The 17,851-nt window shown below is 26.6% G+C and overlaps 1 protein-coding gene and 1 long non-coding RNA gene across 2 annotated transcripts in view; both read left to right on the top strand.

Annotated features, from left to right (window-relative positions):
* The window catches only part of LOC117182869 (gastrula zinc finger protein XlCGF57.1-like), a 6,114-nt gene extending 1,758 nt beyond the window's left edge, over positions 1-4,356 (top strand). The window contains exons 4-6 of the mRNA XM_033375981.1: positions 195-362; positions 441-635; positions 4,034-4,356. Of these exons, the coding sequence (XP_033231872.1) occupies positions 195-362; positions 441-635; positions 4,034-4,356 (686 nt within the window). The remainder of the gene's footprint in view (positions 1-194; positions 363-440; positions 636-4,033) is intronic.
* A 5,337-nt stretch (positions 4,357-9,693) lies between these two features.
* Positions 9,694-16,427, top strand: LOC117167181. Its single transcript, XR_004466362.1, has 3 exons — positions 9,694-9,950; positions 12,315-12,413; positions 16,404-16,427. It is a non-coding gene; the product is annotated as an uncharacterized LOC117167181 (long non-coding RNA).
* The last annotated feature ends 1,424 nt before the right edge of the window (positions 16,428-17,851 follow it).

Here is a 17,851-nt window from a genome sequence, read left to right as displayed (position 1 = left end):
ATATTTTTTAGAAATGTGAAGCGAAAGATTTAAATTTATATTACATGTATGTCCTGCAAGCCATTGGGTAACAGTGTTATACGTATATTATACGTATATGGGTTCTTAATTCAATTTAATTCCGCTACAGGTTAAGGATTAAAAATCATCGAAAATTACTAATTGCTATAACTTTCACTTTATAATTTTTTTAGATCAACATAGTTTCAAGAGACAGTCGAAGAAATCAATAGTAGCAGATGAGGATGGGCCATATTCTTGCACAACTACTCACATTTCTTCTGACAATAAGTCTGGTGCCAAGACTTTAATTGAATACGACATGGATCAAACTTTGGATATCAAGGAAGAGATTAATCCAGGTATGGTTATTTTAATAACAATATCCTTAATGAAACTATAAAAAAGTATGTTCATATTACATTCTGTTAAATTTTCAGAATTAGGGACAATTACAGCCGAGAAAGGGAATAAAAGAAATAAGTCAACATTTTGTAGCGTATATGTAAGAGAAGATGAGATTTTGGCGGTTAAGCCCAAACTGCTTACACATAAGAAGCATAAGATTCATGAATCAAAACCGAAAAAGAAATACACGTGCGAAAAGTGTTCGCGTACCTATACCCGGAACCAAGGTTTGCTTAGTCATAAAAAATACGAATGCGGCGTCAATCCACAGTTTTCATGTAAATTCTGCAACAAACGTTTTGCACATAAAAGTCATATGATTCGCCACGTGGGTCTTGTGCATATGGAAGAAAACTTACAGGAAGCGAGCCCACTACAATTTTTGTGTGACTTTTGTGAATTTAACACGTATCTGAAACATAGCATGTCAAGACACATGACTTCATGTCACTTACAGGCATCGAAATTAAGGTATAAATGCGACAAATGTTCTCGAAGTTACCGATCTCCAGATTCCTTAAGCCGTCATAAACGTTTGGAACATTCAGATGTCAAACCAGAGTTTATTTGCAATTGTTGCGGATACAAAACGAATTTGAAAAGGTCTTTGGTGGAACACATATCTTCACGCCACTCAGAGGCATCCAAATCAAGGCATAAATGCGACAAATGTTCGCGAAGTTACATTTGGGCAAGTGCTTTAACCCGACATAAACGTTTAGAACATGCGGAAGTCAAACCACAGTTCATTTGCAATTTCTGCGGATATAAAACGAATTTGAAAAGGTCGTTGGTAGTACACATTTTTGCAAGCCACTTACAAACACCGAAGTCAAAGTTTAATTGCAACAAATGTTCGCGAAGTTATACTTGGCTAAAAAATTTAAATCGGCATAAACGTTTAGAGCACGCAACATTCAAATCGTAGTTTACTTAAGATTGTTGGGTGTACAAAACAAATCAGCAGACACATTTGCTATCATATATTACTTCATGTCATATGAAATAATAGTAACGTACAATGTACACGAAACTTTAAACTTGAGAAAAATTGTAATATCGCTTCTTTCTTTTTTGCATTACATTAAATGGTTTTATACCTCAAATTACTTTTTATGGACATCACTGCACAATGATCTGCAATTTTACTTTTTGACGGTTCCGAAAGAGTAAATTTACTCTTCATCGATGTAGGCATAAATGACATTTCTTTTTTGTACAATTTGTCATAGTAGTTTTTGTTTCCTTAGAAAAAATAAATATCTTTTTTATTTAATATTATGTGTGGAATTCCATCAACACGAATCTGCTGAGGACATCAATTTTAAGCTCGGAAATCAGAGTCGAACGAGCGCTAGAGCAGTAGGCAGGAGTGGGAATGAGGCGCAGAAAACGCGACGAAAGAGAGAATGGTCAATCCTACCTACTGCTCGAGCGCTCGTTCGGTTCTACTTTGCGAGCCTTCAATTCTCGGTACGCCGTAAATAGGAGTTCTTAAATCCAAGTTACAGTGCACTCAAGAATCATTCTGAAAAAGTGGGTTATGGCTGTTTCTCTTTTATGATAAATTTTGTTTATGTGTCACAAATAAGCAAAGGTAGTTAATATGCGCTTATAATAGTTTATTTAGAAACTATGAAGAATCGAGCAATATTTCATTTGACCTGTATGATTTGTTGTGTAATATAAAAACTTATGGCATTTTCTTTATCGAAATATTGCAAGATCCATTGAAATCTTTTAAATCTCTCCAAAACTCATTGAAATCTTAAAATCTCTTGGGCGTCTTCCCGAATCTTTTGAAATCCCTTAATATATACTACAACCATTCAAAAACCATTAAAATTTCTCGAAATTAATGAAAATAGTTTATAAGTTCCTTATATTTTAGAATGTCTTAAAATGTCTTAAAATTCTTTGAAATACCGTGAAACTATCGAAGCCCATTTACACTTTTTAGAATCCATTCAAATTGTTTCAAATCTTTGCAAAACTTTTAAAATTTCATAAATTCGTTGAAATCGCATAATATCCTCTTAAAACTTCAAATTCCCATTAAAATCTTGGGACTTCTTTTTAAATATTTCAAAATCTAAATATATCCTTTTCAAATGAAAAATCGTCTGAGTACAGAAAAATTAAATTTAGATCCATTCTGTGAAACGTTTTTTTTATTTTTCTAAGAAAAGAACCTAATTTTCCACTTTAAAAAGTGATGTTGCAAAGCTTTTTTATTACTATTTATGAAAAATACATAATCATTAATATGTTTTATGTTTAAATAGGGTTTCTTGAATCCATTTGGATAAAATTTTCGTTGTATAAATGGTGAATTTGGGAGAAAGAAAATTACATAAGATAGAATGAAATAAAAATAAAAGTGATCAAATAAAAGAATTGTTCCGAATTTATATACGGATTTGAAGAATAGAAAAATTTCACATCATAATAAAAGAGAGTTCTCAGTATTGTTAATCTTGCTTTAAAAAATTAAGGTGTAATTCTTCAAGAAGATATATTGTGTTTTCTTAGTTCGTAATTATCACCGCTAGCGTTAATGTGAATAACTGGATAAATTTCCCCTTGAATTTGAAAAAAAATATTTTGTAAGCGATTAAAAAAGGCAGTTGTTAAAAAAGAAATTAGAATGTTAAAATGTATTACTTTATAGGAAAATTTATTTACTTTCAGACCATACATCTTGGATTTACAATAAAAGGAGTCAATAAATAAACAACTATCATATTTTATTTATTTAGTGGTACATATTATTAAAATTGTCCAAAAATGAAGCATTTGCTGTTCTAATACATCTGAAATACATGAATTAAAAAAAAATAATAGCTATAAAGTTAAATAAAGTCTTCTAGTTTAGTGCATCTAGAAAAATCGAATCTTGCCTGGTTTGAGTTATAAGAATAAAATAATTTTTGTATACAGTATTATTTTTAAACAAATAAAACTAACTCGTTATTTGTTTTGTTCACAGGTATCGTCTTCAATTCACAATCAGATGGAATGAATCCCCTACAGCTTGATTTTAGTTCAAATAAAAATAGTATCCATTGTGAGGATACAATTTTTTTTGACGCGGACATGCATTGTTATCAGTGTCCTAAATGCAATGCTAGTTACACAAACATGAAAACAGCAAGAGCTCATTTAAAATACGATTGTGGAAAATTGCCAAGATTTGCGTGTCCATATTGCAGTAAAAGGAACAAAAGTTCTTCAAATATTTACAAACATATTAGATCAGTACATCGTGGTTTTCCTGTAAATGTTATTAAAACATACTAATTAATATTTCTGCAATGTTTAAAATGCGTGACAATAGAAACAAGGATTTTATGATCCGAACAAAATAGGACCAAAAATAAGAAAATTATACAATAGGATAATATAGTTTATAAGTAAACTGCCAGTTTTCAATAAAAATTTGAAATAATGAGAAAATAATTGAAACAATCTATCATTTAATTTCTATCACTATATTACAGTGTTGTGCATAATGGTGACGTGTTTACTTATATTTATTGATGCGGAATTGATTAAAAAATTGATATACACATGAATTTTTTAATATTTTGAAAATTTCGTTCTAACAACTAAATATTTGTTTCAGGTTCTGGAATACTAGCATCTTATTCAGGATTAGACATTCTTCAACATTCTTCAAATTCAATTCCGCTCGAATCTATGCAGGCAAATGTGAAAGTATGCAGGAACAGAATTAAAAAGCCATACTTGTGCCAACAGTGTGGAAGAGGGTTTGCACTTAAGAGGACAAAAAATCGTCATATGAAGCACGAATGTGGAAAAATGCCAATGTTCCAATGTCCATTTTGTGGGCTGCGATCTAAGCAAACTTCACCAATTTATGCGCATATTCGAAGAAAGCATCCTGGCATGGAAGTCTACGTTGTCGATCTAAGACAAAAGATGTAATTTGAATTTTTTTAAATTGGGGGAAAAAAGACTGAATCCATTCCTTCGAATAAACGTTTACTTTCATTACGCCTACAAATTAATATGGTGCCATTACTTTGATTTCTTTTTAACTTCAGCCTTAGAACACAATATAATAGGTGGTGGTCTTGCGGATTTAACCTCAAAAATCATAAGTGAATGCAGTGGTGTACAACAATGAAAATTTGAGACATTATATGCTTTTTTTATTTTTATTGAAAAGTATAAGAAATTTTACAATGGTGATTTTTTAAATTAAAATGCAAAAATAATACAGTATCTCAAATGCCCCTTGTCGGACACCACTGTATTCATTAATCGTTTGTGATTTTAAGGGGCCATTCATTAATTACGTAAGATTCCTGAAGGGGAGCGGGGGTTACAAAAACCACGACATGCCCTTATTTTGGTGGAAGGGGGGTAAGACTCATTATTACGTAATATTTTAAAAGTCGAAATTTATCATTAGAAATTTACTGCCGTTTCGATGCCGAATGACCTTTTTTCATTCTATAATATACAATTGGATTTACACCTTATTTAAAAAATTGGTATTGCTTATTAAAACATTAAATCCCCAAATGTGTTCATTTTTATTTATTTTTAATCTTATAAATAAAAATTATAATATATTTTTTCCGACTATTGATCTTATCTATATATTTTTTGTTAAATAATAATTCCAGTCACAATACCTTTTTTTTACTCAACCTAACATTACTTCATAAATTTGAACATCCCGCGTAGTTTACAAACCGTTAAAAAATGGCGGCTTTAGCCCCACTCTGTTTTTTTCAACATTTAATTATCAGAATCTTACGTAAGAAGGGGGGGGGGGGTCAAGAAATCTTATGTGCCCTTACATGGGGGGGGGGGTTAAAATTGCCCAAATCGTCCTATGTAATTAATGAATGGCCCCGAAGTCCGCAGGGCGGCCATCTATAAGATTGTGTTTTAAAGTTTAAGGTTCGCCCTTTTTAAACTACCTTAGGACGTACATTTTTTTTATTATATATAATAATATATAATTTTAATATTAATTATGAAAATTTTGTTTTTTAGTGTAAATAAAAATGTAGGAATTTTTTTATCTATTTGTTCATATTTTCAAGTAATGAACTAAAAATATTTAAATTTATTAACAATTATTCAAATTTATGAAAACAATGAATTATGTAAAAAGTAAATATAAAATTAATATAGATGAAAACTAGTAATGATTGAAAAATATATCGACGATTAACCTAAAATATGTAAGTCTTCTAAAAGCAGCAATGTAATAAATTTCTAAGTAATTTTAACCATGCTTTACATTGAAATTCTGAATGAAATTTCGCTAAAACAGAACATATGAAAAGAATAAATTATTGAGGAACAGATTTTTGACCATTGTTTTTTTCATTTTACAAATGTTTTTTGTCTCACCTGACTGATGTTTTACTTTTGACCTGAAAAAAGGATTCTTCTAAAGGTTCTAAACCATAAACTACAAAATTCGGAAAGGTAATAAAAATAAATAAATAACTCCATTTATTGTGTATTTATTTTTATAATGAAGGCTCGATGCAGACTCAAGCCATTTAAGGCTAAGAGAATTTGTTGTCGACAAATCGCAATTGTCTTTCAAGCAACGCAAATGAGAAAAGAAATCTAAAAAAATATAGTTGTCTTAAAGAGTTTATATAAAAATGGATTTACTGTTCTTCGGTATCGAAAACTAACACAAAAAATATTGAAGCAATAATAAAGGTCGTTTTTTGAGAACAACAACTTCCCTCGGAACTTCCGCTGTTTTGCAGACTCGACTTTTCAAAAATAATTATGTATCTTTTATTCATTTTTTGTTTGAGTAATTTTTAATGTAGTTTTTAAGTTGTTTATATCATAATTGTAGCTGAAAGCTTTTTGTTTAATTGGTTTTGTAATCACTATGTAAATATAAAAAAAGATGATGAATTTTTTTTTGTGGAACATTTTTTAATTGTTAAGAACCTCTTTCTTTAGATTTTTAAATATCTTTCCTTTTTCGTCGAAAATAATCTATTTTTCGAGAATATGAATATAAATGTTCTTAAATTTGGTACCTTCAAAATTTCCCCAAATTTTGAGAGAAGGCGATAAAGCCTCATCAAAAATGGAAAAGAAAATTGGAATATCTCATGGGATAGATGGCTTAAGAAATAAGCAATTTCATTATAAAAAAACATTTGGCTTTCTTTTCTACAAATAAAGCAAAATTTTGTGCACGCATTGAATGGATTCAGTCTTAAATCATTGTTATAGTATTAGAATACTTTAGAGATAGAAATGCCTGTGAATTTCTGATGAGTTTTTTTTAGTTAATCTCTTGTAGTTAAAAAATTAACAAGGATAAAGAATACATAACAAAATTAAGGTATTTAGGATTTAGAAAATGAGAGGAACAAAAAAGGAAAGGAAATCATATGGTATAAATTAAATAATTCTTTTTAATATGCAAATTTTCTTGCTTCTAATAAAAAATTACAAATTACCTGTAATCCCTAAATAAAGCTTGAATAAAATAAAAAATATTATTTTCTAAGGCTGCAATAATATTTAAGAATTATTTTAGGACTGTGAAAATATTTTATGGATAAAACATTGTGGCATTGTAAAATAAATAAAACTGATCTATGAATTGGATTACTTAATGTCACATATTTTTGATAAAAAATGAAAGATTTTTTCCAGATTTATCTACACAGAAAGATAACATTATTTTACTTGGTATAATGACTTTAGTCTTACAAATTTTTTTTTTTAATGTTATAAATCTGATGAACCTTACGACTACCGAAATTTATTCACATTTTTCAGAAAGGTTCAATTGAATTCTTTCTTTACTTCTTTTTTATACCATTCTCAATTTTTTATCATTTTAGGAATTGAAATTGTATTATCAGTAATTTCTTATGGAAGGTATATTTTTTTTTGAAATAAGTTTAAAACTCTTGAAAATCATTCATTTTAAACATATTTTTTGTAATTGATGTTTTTCTCACTGCCGTTTCTCAAAAGTTATTTTTAAACATTTAATTTGAATACATTATGTCTCATTTTTCGAGGAAAACATTTGCTACTGTTTCCATTTTTTTAAATTGGTCTAACGATTCCAGCTATCGAAAATTTACTTTTTATATTGAAAATAATAGAATTCTAATAAATGCCTTCCCCTAAAAAATAATTGATCAAAAAAAGGTTTATTAGAATTGATTTGCAAATAACATTGCTACTGAAAAGTTTCGAAAAATAAAATTGCCGAACATAAAAACTGCGAGAACAACTAACAAAATCACGAAAAATAACATTCCCGAGACTGAAATATTCCCGAAAAATAAGATTACCGAATAATAAAATTCCCGAAGAGTTAAAAATACTACCCAATTTGAAAATTCCCAAATAATGAATTTTCCGATTGTTTATAATATTACTGAATTTTAAAAATCCCAAATAATAAAATTCCCGACCAAAAATTGCTGATTTATAAAATATCTGAACTAGAAAATTCCGGAATTTGAACAATTCAATTTTATCATAAATATTTATTATTTATTAAAAATACAAATATCAAGTATTTTTGCAACATTTTTTTTATTTATGAAGTTTCTAAAACTATTGTTTTAATTTAAAATAAAATTAATTGAAAAAAATCTATTCATGGATAAACTTTTTCTCAGTAATTATTTTTAATTCGAAAAAAATTGTAGAGACTTTAAACATGCCATTTTTTATTGAAATGTGTCATTATTGTGTTTTTAATGAATTTTAAAAGTCAAAAATGTCAAAAATTGTATTACTCTGGAATTTCCAATTTGGGTATCTTATTATTCGGGAATTTTATAATCCTCCAATTTTATTATTTGACCATTTTCTAGTTAGGGATTCTTAAAGTTTCGGGAATTTTATTAATAAATAAAAAATAAAAACATAAAATATTTTTATTAAAAGAAAATTATTTTTAATTTTAAAGCGCCTAAAATTATTTTTTTAATTTAAAAATAGAATGATCGAAGAAATGTTCATTTAGAGAAATATTTTTTGCAATTATTTTGATTTTGAATTCAAATAATAAATTTAGAAACTTAAAAAATTTTAAATATTTTTTTAATAAAAACATTTGATACTTTCATTTTTAATTAATAAATAATTTTTACAAAACCTTTTTTTTCAAACATAGGAATGTAATAATTACGAAATTTTCTAGTTAGTATATTTTATAATTTGCAAGTTTTCTGCCAGGAATTTAATTATTCAGGAATTTTCGAATTCAGAAATATTATAAACTGTTCGGGAATTTTATTATTTGGTTCTTTTTCCTTGTCGGGAATTTTATTTTTTGGGATTTTTCAGTTGTCACAAAATTCCCGGCAGAAAATGCCAAATTTTAAAATATCCGAACTAGAATATTTCCGAATTGAAAACATTAAACGATTTAAAAAAAATAAATTTTATTAATAAATTAAAAATGCTATGATCAAATATTTGTATTAAAAGAAATTTATTTGATGTTCGGAGTGCCTTAAATTATTGTTTTAATTACGAAAAATAATGATTGAATAAAATTTTCTTTCAGGAATATATTTTTTAAATTTTGATTTCACACAATAATTGTAGAAACTTTAAATATTAAAAAAATTCCATTACAATACTTGATAACTGTATTTGTATTGAATAAATAATATTTATGAACACATTTGTTTGTTCCATTTCAGGAATCTTATAACTCAGGAATTTTCTAGTTCGGATATTTTATAATTTGCCAGTTTTCTGTGGGGGATTTTATTATTCAGGAATTTTCCAATTCGCTAATATTATAAACTGTTCCGGAATTTTATTATTCGGGATTTTTTCAATTCGGGATTTGTACACTGTCAATAATTTTATTTTTTGGTTTTTTTTTTTGCAGTCGTGCCGTTGTTATTAAAAAAAGTTATTTGTATTTAAAATGAAATTATAAGGATTATTATCTTGATGCTTAAAATCATAGAAAAACTGTTTTTTCAGGGATTCTATATTTAGTACGACACTACCTTAACTCAATCGATTTTAAAACTATAATTCCGTATAAGATTGGATTATTTCTTCCGTGAATTACTTAATTTGTTTCCTATAACTCTGAAATTTAAAAAGGTTATGTTATTTAGTGTTTTTTTTTTTTTAATAAATACTTGAAGGTTAAAAGTGTTGAATTTAAATTATATCGTTCTCGACGAGTAAGTCGAATCTCGATAGTCGAGAGTTTCGATACAATATGGCAGTTATGCAGGCATGCATGCATGCAATTGTATTGCAGTTGTGGCAGATGGCAGTTGTTTTGATCTTCTCTTAAACGAAGAATGAACCTCTGGATGTGATATTTGCGTAAATTTGGCTTATAATTGTCTGTCAGTGTTGAGAAATATGAACAGTGAACTTAATAATTTTAGTTTTCGTTGTGTGTATGTGTCGAAAGGACAAATATACAATTAATCAGGATGTTATTGGCCTTGGTTCAACCTTGCGTCAAATATAGGTTAGGAATCTGAACTACGATAACACGTGAGGCCGGCTCGGTAAGTTGTATAATTAAAAAAAAAATTCATTCTACATTGTTCAGGTTTAGAAATATAGTACTTATAATCAAACATTGTTTATAAATATAACTGATTTCGAAAGAAAGACACTTTAAATGTGTACTTTTGCGAGTGAAGATAACGTGTGACAGTTGCCCGATAAAATTGTTTTTTTTTTTATAGTGAAGCAACAGTTTATTGTTTTTTTTTTTTGGGAAGTCTAGGTGATTTTCATTTATTAAATTTAAACAGTTTTAAATAATCGGTTTTTTTACAATTTTAAAGAATTCATTTCGTAACAGTTATTGTTAATAGGTTACATGGTTATTTCTAAAACGGAGTGGATAAACTCTAACCGGAAGCGATATCATAAAATAATACACACGCGAAGTGGAAATTTGTTTACGAAGTTTATTGGCACTGCTAGCAGCACAGTCAAACCTATATTTTAGTATATGTTACGTTTTTTCTTTAGTTTTCAAGTTTTTAGAAAACTAAATAAATTTGTATTGTTCATTTCAGATTCAACACTGTTTTCCTCTCCCTTTTTCCATTTCCCCCACTTTTTTTCTCTTAAATGCGAATTGAATTAACAGAACCGAATAAGAAAATTCAACGATTTTTGGTTTAAAGTTCTTTATGTTTAATTTAAAAGTCTATGATTACATTCTTGGTTCAAAATTGAATTCTCTCTTTTCTTTAAATTTAATTGTTTCATTACAAATTCAATTACTTTGCTGAAAATTCATATTTTTTATTCAATAATTAAACCGTTTTTTTCAAGATTCGTCTTTTTGGATAGGATATTTTTACTTTTGGAGTTTAAATTCATCTTTTGGTAGAAAAGTCATCTTTTTTGGTTGTAAATTGATTATTTTTGATTGAAAAATCTTCAATGTATTTCTAGTTCAAAATTAATATTTTTTTGTCTAAGATTTAATTATTTTGTTAAAAATTCCGCTATTTCGTGAAACAATTTTGTCGGAAAATTTTCGTTAATCATATAAAATTAACATACTTAAATAAATATATAAAATTAATGTAGATAAAAAAAAAACTGTAAAATTAATTATAAAATCCGTTTAATTTTTGTTTTGCTTTGTTTCCGCTTGACATTTTTAGAACAAAATATATATTTTGAGGGTAAAATAATATATTTATTAAATAATTATATTTATAAATATTAAGTTTAATTCTTTTATTGCAAATTTAACAATTTTGTTAAAAATTCATCTTTTTAAAAATAAAATTCAACTGTTTACGATTTAAAACTACAGTTCTTTTTTGCTTGAAATATCAACTATTACATTTTTCGCTCAGAATTTGATTTTTTTTTGTTGAAAATTCAACTACTTAGTTCAAACTTAAACTAAATTGTTAAAAATTATCTTGGTTGAAAATTCTCTTATTTGGATGAAAATCAGTTTTTTTCTTTCTTTGAAAATTATTCTTTTTCTACTGAGAATTAAACTTTCTCTCTCGGTTGAAATTTTATTTTGTTTAATTAAAATGTCAACTATTAGTTCAAGTTTTTAAAGTAGTTTTGTTTTTAAATTGAAAATTAAAAATTTGAAGCTTATATGTTTAAAAAGACTTATGGTTTTCTAGAAAAAGATAATATTTATTTATATTTTAATATTATTCCACGAACAAATAAAGTTGCATAATTTAAAAAAAAAATTCACTCGAGCACTCGTTTCGTTATAGTTGGATAGTCACACGAGTAAAAATTGGATTTAAAAAGTTTCTCGAGACAGGTTCCCTAATCTGGGTTTCGATTTCACCAGATTACAAGATAAGAAGATACACAATGAAGATACCAAGAAATACAGCGAAGATTACAAGATCTATGTCTTCTGAAGGCAGTTTCCTAATTTTACTTTTCAAATTTCACAGGCCTTTTAAATGATTATTTCTAATTATTTTGAATATGAATTGTGGTTTGAAAAAATCTTTTTTTATGATATAGGATTATAAAACAATATAATATTAATGATTTTGAATTCATTTTAAAGAATTTATTCCTTAGTTGTATTACTCACTCTTTGTCTTAAAGAATAATTATTTAGTGCAATTTGATTCAAATTTATTAGTGAACAAACATATTATTTTCTATATTATCCGAAGAATTAAAAATGAATTCAAAAAAATATGACCTGAAAAATCAACCATTTAAATTCTTCGCCTAAAAAAAAAACTTTTATTATTCACTGAAGATTAACAGCGCAACAACTTTTGCTTTTTGCATCAAACTTTGGAAATGTTTGCTTTTGTGAAACAGCAATAAACGCGAAAAAATAGAATATTTTATTGAAATCATCTTGGGTTTAATTTTACACAAGTTTTGCTTCCTTTTGTTGATAGTTATATTTTGGAGCGAGTATGCAGCCTTCCAGGAAGAAGTAGCTGTTCGACAAGCAGCCGACTTGAAGAAACCTGTCAGCAATATTCAGCAGCCTGGTGGTAACGTTTGCGAAAAATGCGGAAAAATTTATAAGCAAAAAAATGCCCTGTGGAGGCACTTTAAATACGAATGCGGAAAAGAACCGAAATTCGCGTGTCCATATTGTCCCTATAAATCTAAACAACGCTCCAATATGTACACGCATGTTAAGCATAGACATATTGGCCTAAGAATTTACGCTGTTGATTTAGAACCTAACTCTTAAAATCTCATTTCAATATTAACTTATGAATTATTATGATAGTTTTTTTTTTATTAAGAAAAGTAAACTTTTTTGCCAAATTAGAATAATAGCAGGGATCACAGTTTTCCCATTTCTGGAAAAATTCTCCTTTTTTCCCTAATATCGAAGTAGTTCCCCCCCCATTTTCTCTTTAAAATGTGCTTACTTTGAGAATACAATATTTGAATTACGCGGGAAATTTCGGACCAGAAAGAAGTCTCGCATTTAAATGGTAAAATTTTAACTTGAATTTGTTTTAAATTGATTAAAGAGAATTATCTATAAAATACCAATTGCTACTCAAATTTCATTTTTATATTGTACCAATAAAGAATTTATAAATGTGTATTTGACTAATTTCAGATTGAACTATTCAGGATTAAAATGCAACCTTCAAACTCAGATAATATTTCGGACGAAATAGTATCTCGATTTAATTATTAATTATGGTATTTTTTAAAAGAGAAAACATTTTTGATTATGAGAACGTCTTTAAATGTATAAAAATGGTTTATTTAACTAATTAATTTTTTCACTTTTTTATATGGCCGTGAATGGATTATTAAAGACTAAATGTTGGATGATTAATAATTTTCCAATAGCGACCCTTTTTCGAAAAAATCAAGTTTTATTGGAATTTTTTTAATAGGTATGTGTAATAAATTCCATTTTATTTCATTTCTAAAATTTAAATATTTAATTGTTGAAAATGGAAGAAAATTGAAGATTCAACTGTAGAAAATGAAATAAAAATGATAAATAAATTTGTAACTGTTGAAAATTGAACAAAATTGATCTTGTAAATTTTCAGCTATTGAAAATTGAAGAAAATTGATAATTGAATTATGAATAGTAAAAAATTCAATTTCTGAAAACTAAATTATTATCTGTTGAAAATGCAAGAAAATTGATCATTAATTATAATTATAATTGAATAATAATTATTAATTGATAATAATTAATGTAATTTTCAGACGTTAAAAATTGAAAAAAATAGTTACTTAATTTGAAACTATTAAAAATGGAAGGAAATTGATAATTGAATCATTAATAGTAAAAAATTCCACTGAGGGAAATTAAATTATTAACTTTTGACATTTGAAGAAAATAGATAATTGAATTTTTCAATTGTGAAAAATTGAAGAAAATTAATCATTCAATTTTCAAATCTCGAAGCTTGAAGAACGTTGATCATTGAATTTTTAACAGTTGAAAATGAAGAAAATTACATTTTCATCTGTTGAAGATTAAAGAAAATTTTTAATTAATTATCATTATTAATTAAATAATAATTATTATTAACTAATAATAATTAATATAATTTTCATGTATTAAAAATTCAGTTTTAAACTGTTGTAAATTGAAGAAAATTGATAAAAGAATTTTCATTTGTTGAAAATTGAAGAAAATTGATAATTGAACTATTAATAGTTAAACATTCAACTATTGGAAATTGAATGAATAACTTTTGAAATTTGAAGCAAATCGATAATCGAAAATTTGTATTATTGAAAATTAATGAATTTTGATAATGTAATTTAAAAAAGTTGAAAAGTGAAGAAAATTGATAATTGAATTATTAGTTGTAAAAAATTCAACTGCTGAAAATTTACTTATTACCTGTTTAAAATTCGAGAAAAATGTTAATTAATTATAATAATTAATTAAATAATAATAATTAATTAAATTTTTACCTATTAAAAATTAAAGAAAATTAATCATTGATTTTGAACTGCTGAAAATTGAAAAAAGTTGATAATTGAATTATTAATAGTAAAAAATTCACTGTCGCAAATTAAATTATTTGTTGTTAAAAATTGAAGAAAATTGACAATTGAATTTTCATTTGTTAAACATTGAGGAAAATTAATAATTGAATTCTCAACTTTGGAAATTGAAGAAAATTGTTCATTGAATTATTAATAGTAAAAAATTCAACAGTTTGAAACTTAATTGAAAACTTAAGAATTTTCATAATTGAATTTGCAACTCTCGAAACTTGAAGCAAGTCGATAATTGAATCTTCAACAGCTGAAAATTAAATAAAATAAAATTTCCAGCTGTTGAAGATTAAAGAAAATCGATAATTAAATATAATTATTAATTAAATAATAATGATTAATTAATAATAATTAATATAATTTTCATGTGTTCTAAATTGAAGAAAATTAATAATTCAATTTTTTAACTATTGAAAATTAATTAATTTTGGTAATGCAATTTAAAAACGATGAAACGTGAAGAAAATTGATAATTGAATTATTAATAGTAAAAAATTCAACTGCTGGAAATTTAATTATTTTCTGTTGAAAATGGAAGAAAATTGATAGTTAATTATAATTATTAATTAAATAATAACAAATTAAATTTTCATCTATTAAAAATTAAAGGAAATTAATAATTGAATTTTAAACTGTTGAAAATTGATGAAACTTGATCATTGAATTTTCAACAGCTGAAAATTGAAGCAAGTTAATTTTTCAGCTGTGCTGATTCAAGAAAATTGATCATTGAATTTGGAACAGTTGGATTTTCTCTAAGTTCCAGCTGATTTATGCAATATGAAATTTTAATAAATAAACATGTCAATTCATAAAAAATGTGTATTTTTTAAAAAAACTTCGCTACTGTTCGGGAATTTCTGAGATTAAAAAACATTCAACTTTTATCATCTTCTTGTAACTAAAACCAGTTTTTGAAAAAAATTAACATTTATAGTAATTAAAAAATCTTAAAAAATTATTTAAAAATACATTTCTTATAAAAAGATTGTTTCCTCTATTCTACATGTGAAAATTAATCTATAATTTTCCCCCTATTTCCCTCCTTTTTTTGTGAAAAAATTAACCAATTTCCCTGTTTTTAATCTCATTAGCACTGTGATCTCTGTAATAGATTTATAAGATTAGTAGATAGTGTAAACTTTTAATCTTTAGAGTAAGGCTTTCTCAATGAAAATTCGATATTGTCAATATTGAATCAATTTATGGCTAATACATCACAGTTACCAATTAATATTTAAGATTAGGTAGAATGCTAGTCAGAAGAAAGGAGAATTGTTATCACAATATTTTACGATAGACTGCATCATAATATTTACGACGGTGGGTCGAATACAATTGTCTTTTTGTATCAATTTTATCAATGTTTAAAACTGAATTTTTTATATAAAATATTTTTGAGAAATAATGTTTTAGATCGATTAAATCTTCAGTAAATAAATCGAACTCGAAATAATTTTTGTATTTTTGTAATTTCTTTAGTGATTGCAGAAATGCTTGTGATTTTTTCTGTAATGTATTTGGGGATTAATAGCAATGGTGTGAGATGAACGAAACCTTTTGTGAATACATTATAAATAATTAAGAGTCTACTTTAAGAGTCTAATTTAAAAGTTCTGCAAAATACTCCTAAAAGCTGATTCAAAATATGGAAGCGTATGTCAAAAAAGAATTTGTTTCGAAATGAATGTTGACTTGTGTACAAATGCTTTTAATAAAAAAGAAAGATATTTAAATTGTATTTTATTGTAACTTTTAATCGCATAGGTCACTAAATGTTTCAGGCTTTAACATATACTATTTTCAGTCAAATTCATATTGTATGACTCTCGCTAATGAAAAAAAAACAAGCTACTTACATATTCTATGGACCGGAAATTAATTCAAAGCTACCCTAATATTTATATTAATATAAAATAAACATTTTGTAGGTGAGAAGGTCTAAATTTCTACGAATTTGTTTCTAATAAAATTTTATGTTTTAGTTTTCAGATTCAACTCGATTGCAAACCGCAAATTTTCTTGTCTCAATTGTGGGGCTCTTTTCCGAAGGAAAGCCGGATTAAATCAGCACGTTGTCTACCAATGTCAAAAGCCGGCACAATTTCAGTGTCCATATTGCCCCAGACGCTCTAAACTTCGTTCAAATTTATATAAACATATACGAGGAAAACACCACGGAAGTAAAGTTTGGGTAATCGACATGATGAATTCTACAGCTGTGCAGGCCTAATTTTGAAGATGGATTTTTCATGAAATTTACATGCATGGCACCTGTACAAATAGTCTCAAAATATAGAATAAGAACCCAGCATGTAAAATGTGCTAGTTTATGTAAATTTAAATACAAAATACTCAACTCATGCTTTAAATTATCGTGCCGAAAACTTTAATATGTTTTTTTTTTTTTGAATAAATAAATTTGTTTCTTAAATGTGAAGAAATGGACTATTTTAATTTCAGTACTATTTTCGTCTTAATGTTAACTTTTCTAATATCTTTTAAATTCAAAAACACATTATTAATATAGAATTGTTTTTATTTTTCAGAGATACAGTTTACTTCGTTTCTACCTTTCGCAGCGAGAAGAGCTCGAGCGTATCGTCGTCGAGTTCCCACTCAAAGGCGTGACTATGAGGGACAGCTGTTTCCTTGCTCAGCTTGTCCAAGTACTTTTCGACACATATACAATTTAAGATATCACTTGAAACACGAGTGTGGAAAGTCGCCCCGTTATGCATGTCCTTATTGCATTTTTCATCGTACAAAGCATATCTCGAATGTACGAGCTCATGTCCGCAGAAAACATCCTGGACACGAGGTCTATGCTATTGATCTTTTCAACGACGAGTGATTGCATTTTTTCAGCAATTTTAATATTAACGATTCCTTTCATATTTTTGTTTTTTGTTTACAAAATTTGTTATAACAAAGCATATTTCAAATGTCCGTGGAAAACATTCTGGAAACGAGGTTTATGCAATTGATTCTTTAAATGAGTAATTTAAAATTTTCAGCAGTGTTCATATAAATCAATCTCTTATTTATGTTTTGTTGTTTATTTTCCGTTTTTATAAAAAAAATAAGTTTTGAATGTCTGCATAAACGTTCTGGAAGCGAAGTCAATGCAATTGATTGTTTAATTGAGTGATTTAAATTTTTCAACAGTCTTCATATAAATTAATCTCATATTTTTGTTCAGTTGTTCATTTTTCGTTTTTATAAAAAAAAATATATATATAAATCGAATGTCCGTTGAAAACATTCTGGATACGAGGTCTATGCAATTGATTTTTTAAATGAGTAATTTAAATTTTTCAGCAGTGTTCATATAAATTAATCATTTATGTTTTATTGTTTATTTTTCGTTTTTGTAAAAAAAAATAATTTTAGAATGTCCGTAGAAAACGTTCTGGAAACGAGGTCTATGCAA

This window comes from Belonocnema kinseyi, chromosome 2, assembly GCF_010883055.1.
Source record: "Belonocnema kinseyi isolate 2016_QV_RU_SX_M_011 chromosome 2, B_treatae_v1, whole genome shotgun sequence".
Classification (NCBI taxonomy): domain Eukaryota; kingdom Metazoa; phylum Arthropoda; class Insecta; order Hymenoptera; family Cynipidae; genus Belonocnema; species Belonocnema kinseyi.
Note: the sequence above shows the minus strand (reverse complement) of the source record. Positions and strands in the feature narration are given on the sequence as shown.